Here is a 4,506-nt window from a genome sequence, read left to right as displayed (position 1 = left end):
AAGGAGCGTGAGTGGGAGTAAATGATTAACCTGTGCAGTTGTAATACCCCTGATCTTTAGTAGGAATTAGTGATGGGTTCAGTTTGGGGTATCTGTGTGCTTCAATGTTGAGATTAGGATAAACACGTTTATAGTAAAACTATTTATCTGTCCCCACACGGATCTTTACTTGTGTTCTAAAATATTCTTTTAGGAGAAACTCAAAACTCACTGAGTAACCATCACAAGAAGGAGGTGACGGTTTCTTTTCAATAACTTTACCACGGTCATTATAGAGAAAGTCTTTGTAAATGTACATGTTTCAACATCAAGTATGCCCAGAATACTTAAAAAAAAAAAAAAACCAAAAAAGCAACATACCTAATTTGGTCTGTCCGGACTTAAACAGTCACTCTGTCAACATACAGGGATTAGTAATCATTAACTACCTTTTTTATCTACCTACACAACTGCTTGTCTGTCTGTTTTCTGTTTGGTTTTGGGCCGGGGAACAGACTCAGATGACACAGTCTAAAATTTCAGAGAAGAGTAGGCTAATAATAATAAAAAAAGTCAATCACTATTTCATACAACAAAGCTGAGTTAGATCGCTTAGTTTGTCCATAACAGAAAAAATAAGATAGAGGACGAATAAAATCTACATTTCATCCTCTTATGTGTGAGGTCTTAGAGATCTTGGATGCATTTTAGAGGTTGTACTTGATTTCATCATGAACCTCCACAAGGTGGTGTCAAACAACAAGCTTGTCTGTACACACTGCACCTGCATAGACTTCTCTAGTGCAAACAGAGGTTTCGACATTAAATCTACTACGCAACACACGTCCAGGTGATGAGATTTTATCCAAATGAATCACATCAGCAGATGTTTTTGCTCCGTCTATCTAGTTCTTGAGGTGTTACATTCAACTATGACCTTTAGCTTTGACCTTTAGCTGCCAATATCGTATCAGTTTGTCCTTGACCACATTTACCATTTAAAGCAAAAAGTGTGATTCATAACCTTAACCTTTGACCTTCAACATCTAATCGGTTCATCCATGAATTATTGTGAATGTCTCTGCCATATTTGAAGAAGTTCTGTCGAGACATTATTGAGATATTGTGTCTATGAGAACGGAGCGGACGGACAAAAACAGAGCAGAATGAGATCAGGCAGAACTTCTTGCAGGACTGCTCTGTAATATATTAGTTTTAGCTGGGCAGATCTGACAAAATGACTGTATACATGCAGTAAATAGGAACACACACTGCTTCAATTTGCATGTGTGAATAACCTTGGATTTTTTGCTGTGATTTCCTCTGAGAGCTGTTGATTCAGATCCACTTTTTGAGTACCAGCATTTCACAGTTTTTTTTTCTCAGTTGCTTTGGTGCATTTCTCAGATCAGAATTAAAATTCTCAGAACTATTAGTTCAACCTCCGCAACATGTAGTCATTTGTGCACATCATAGTAGCAATTTCTCATTCCTTTGAACAAATTGCAAATGCTTTTGGACATTTATCAGTTGCTTTCATACAATTCTCTGCTGTTTTATAACATTGTCATTTTTTATGAATGCTGAAAAGTTGTTCCCTATAAAACTAATAGTCCTCATTTCATTGCTTGAGCCATTACAAACAAAATTGTTGAACTAGTTGCCAAAATCTGTCAAACTAATTTTAAATGTTGGGAGAACCACTGTAAATTAAATTATTCAAACATTTCATCGGAAGAACAGTTATGTATAGTATTGGACAGTAATTTAGCACTAAACAATCTGCACTGCACTGTCATTGTGTCAGGCATTAAGCAGTGGGACAAGATTTGTGCAATGATGATTGCAAACAATGACATAAGGCTGAGAGAGATACAAAGTGAGGATGACAATATCTTTGGGAATACTTAATCTGTTTCAATCGTTTCAATTGACAGTGATGCAGATGAAAGTTTGTGGCCAGACAGACAGGAACGTCTGGATGTGCAGGAATGATTTACAGTGGCCTACTCTGTATGTTCAGTTACTATATGTACTGCAATATTATTTACAGTTGTCCACAGCTCTACCCAAAAGGATGTTTCTTATGTTTGTTGTAAATAGATGACTGTAGTGTATTTTTCTTTTGCACAATGCTGTGAACAAATTAGAAGAGCATATGTAGTAAAAATGTGAAACATACGTATTCAGTGTCTTGTACTCACTTACTCCACTAAATATAGTAATGTGTAACTTAACTGTAGTTTTCAAATGACTGTACAAGTAGTGTGTAGTGCTGTCTTGAGCATTTTCAGGTAGTGTCATCAAGATCAGACTTTTTTCTGCATTGTTAGTAAACTGTCGTAATGAAAACATGACAAAGCTATTTGACTATCTTGTTCATAAACAATGATGTCAGGACTTCTCATTTTGATGACACGGATAGTTCATTCCTCAAAAGCAAGTATTCATGTCAATGAAACTATCAATTTTGAGCAAGTGACACACTTTTGCAGGTTATCCACTAGGTTTTGCAGTTTGTAATTGTTTGTACTAAGCACATACTGTTGTGCAAATGTGACTAGTGATGTGAGAAATGCACCAACGCGTCTGAGAAAAACTGTAACTTGTGGATGATTCCAAACTAATCAAATGATCCCGTATTTCTGAATCATCTGTGGAATTCAAACATAACTCCTGATAACCATTAAAGAACTTAGTAGTTTTTTTATGACACCAAAAAAAATGGAATGGGGTTGTTTATGCACTCTTAAGTGACATGTAGTGGTAAGCAATTGATATAAGTAGCACCATAAAACAACATAATTTGTATGCTTTTTATTTGTTAAATCATAATGTTACTGATGAAGAAACAAAGCAATAAGTGCAACATAGAATTTCTTTGAAGGATTTGAACCAGAGTGTTTGTTTGATTATGGTAAAAGACAGTTCATGTGTCTTTCAGGTGAATAACAGATGGACAGCAGCTATACAGGACGGCAGGAAGCAGGTAACAGTTATATAATAATAGTAATATAAACCTGTGGTGAAGTACTGGAAGGAATGATGCAACCTAGAAATGCAGAATGCAATGTGAACCTCAGTCAACTATCCTCACCCAGTGTCACATGGGAGATGTTTTTCACAAACTGCAGGAACTATAAAGATGTATTTTCAAGGTTACTCAAAGCAAGAATTGCCCTGTAACACTATATCATATAGTTGGTTTTCATTCTACATTTTCCATATAATATGGAAAATGTAGAATGAAAACCAAGTGAGTCCTCATTGTTAATTTAATTGTTAAACTTTAAACAGAGCATGAACCTATTCAAATCCTACAATAGTTAGGTTATGGGACAGAAATTTGATTATTAGCTCTAATTTCTTTTCAGAAATCGTTTGCTTTTACTTCCTGGCCCTCCTGTAATCTTGCATCAGTGACACACAGCCAATGTCGGGCATGTGCAGTAGTAGCTTCTTGTTCCCCCATCTCTGAAGCCATGGCAAGTCCACCTACGACTCCCCCTTCAGCACTGACACCAGGTCTCCGCTCTCCTTCAGCTCCTTGACTATGTCCAAACCCCCGATGAGCTCTCCCTTCACGTAGAGCTGGGGGTAGGTGGGCCAGTTAGAATATGTCTTCAGGCCCTGACGCACCTCTTCATCCTCCAGGATATCAAAGGTGTCATAATCCACCTCGGCGCTGTTCAAAATCTCCAGTATCTGCCTGCTGAAGCCACATTTGGCGGCCTCCTTGTTGCCCTTCATGAACAGCATCACTGGGTTCTTGTTGATGGCGGACTTGAGCCTGTGCTCCAAGGTGACAGCCTTGGGGCAGGTGTTCTCCAGCTCTCCAGACTCTGCCAGCTCCTTCACTATGTCCAGTCCTCCCATCAGCTCTCCGTTCACATACAGCTGAGGGTAGGTGGGCCAGTTGGAGTAGGTCTTCAGCCCCTGTCGCACCTCATCGTCGGACAAGATGTCGAAGCTACTGAACTGGATGCTGTGCTCCTTCAGCAGGGCCACTATCTGCCGGCTGAAGCCACAGCGGGGCTCCTGCGAGGAGCCCTTCATGAAGAGCATGCAGGGTGCCGCGTTGATCAGCTTCTTCAGCCGCTGGTTCGGGTCTGTGGCGCCGCTTTCCGCCTCTCCGGCCGGGCTCCCGGTCACCGCCAAGCGCTGCACCTTCTTGGTCAGCTCCGGAGCGTGGGCGCCGTCCAGCCGGTCCACCTTCTCCCCGCCTTTGAAGAAAAGGATAGTGGGGACAGAGGCGATCTCATACTTCTCCGACACCTCCGGCACCGCTTCCGCCTCCAGCTTCACAAACGTGGTGTGCGCGTGCTCCTTGGCCAGCTCGGCCATTACCTCGTTCATTTGGCCGCACTGGGGAGCCCACCCCGCTTGGAAATGCACCACGGTCAGGCATTTTCCAGCTTTGGCCAAGAAACCTTCGAACTGCTGCTGCGTTGTTGCCTCCACGAGATTCGCCATGTTTTTTTTTCTGTCCCCCCTCGGTGCGCTTCCGGTGTCGCTGTGACGTCACAT

At 41.2% G+C, this 4,506-nt stretch overlaps 1 protein-coding gene across 1 annotated transcript; it reads right to left on the bottom strand.

The window, feature by feature from the left end:
- Nucleotides 1-3,214: 3,214 nt before the first annotated feature.
- On the bottom strand, nucleotides 3,215-4,481 carry glrx3 (glutaredoxin 3). Its single transcript, XM_083989819.1, has one exon. The coding sequence runs from the start codon at nucleotides 4,450-4,452 to the stop codon at nucleotides 3,475-3,477; it is 978 nt and encodes a 325-aa protein (XP_083845945.1). The 5' UTR covers nucleotides 4,453-4,481; the 3' UTR covers nucleotides 3,215-3,474.
- Nucleotides 4,482-4,506: the final 25 nt, after the last annotated feature.

The sequence above is a fragment of the Trachurus trachurus genome (genome assembly GCF_905171665.1).
Source record: "Trachurus trachurus genome assembly, chromosome: 16".
NCBI lineage: Eukaryota > Metazoa > Chordata > Actinopteri > Carangiformes > Carangidae > Trachurus > Trachurus trachurus.
Note: the sequence above shows the minus strand (reverse complement) of the source record. Positions and strands in the feature narration are given on the sequence as shown.

What these genes read in the sequence shown, in the direction of transcription:
- glrx3 (XM_083989819.1), bottom strand. Translation starts at nt 4,452, where the DNA reads ATGGCGAATCTCGTGGAGGCAACAACGCAGCAGCAGTTCGAAGGTTTC.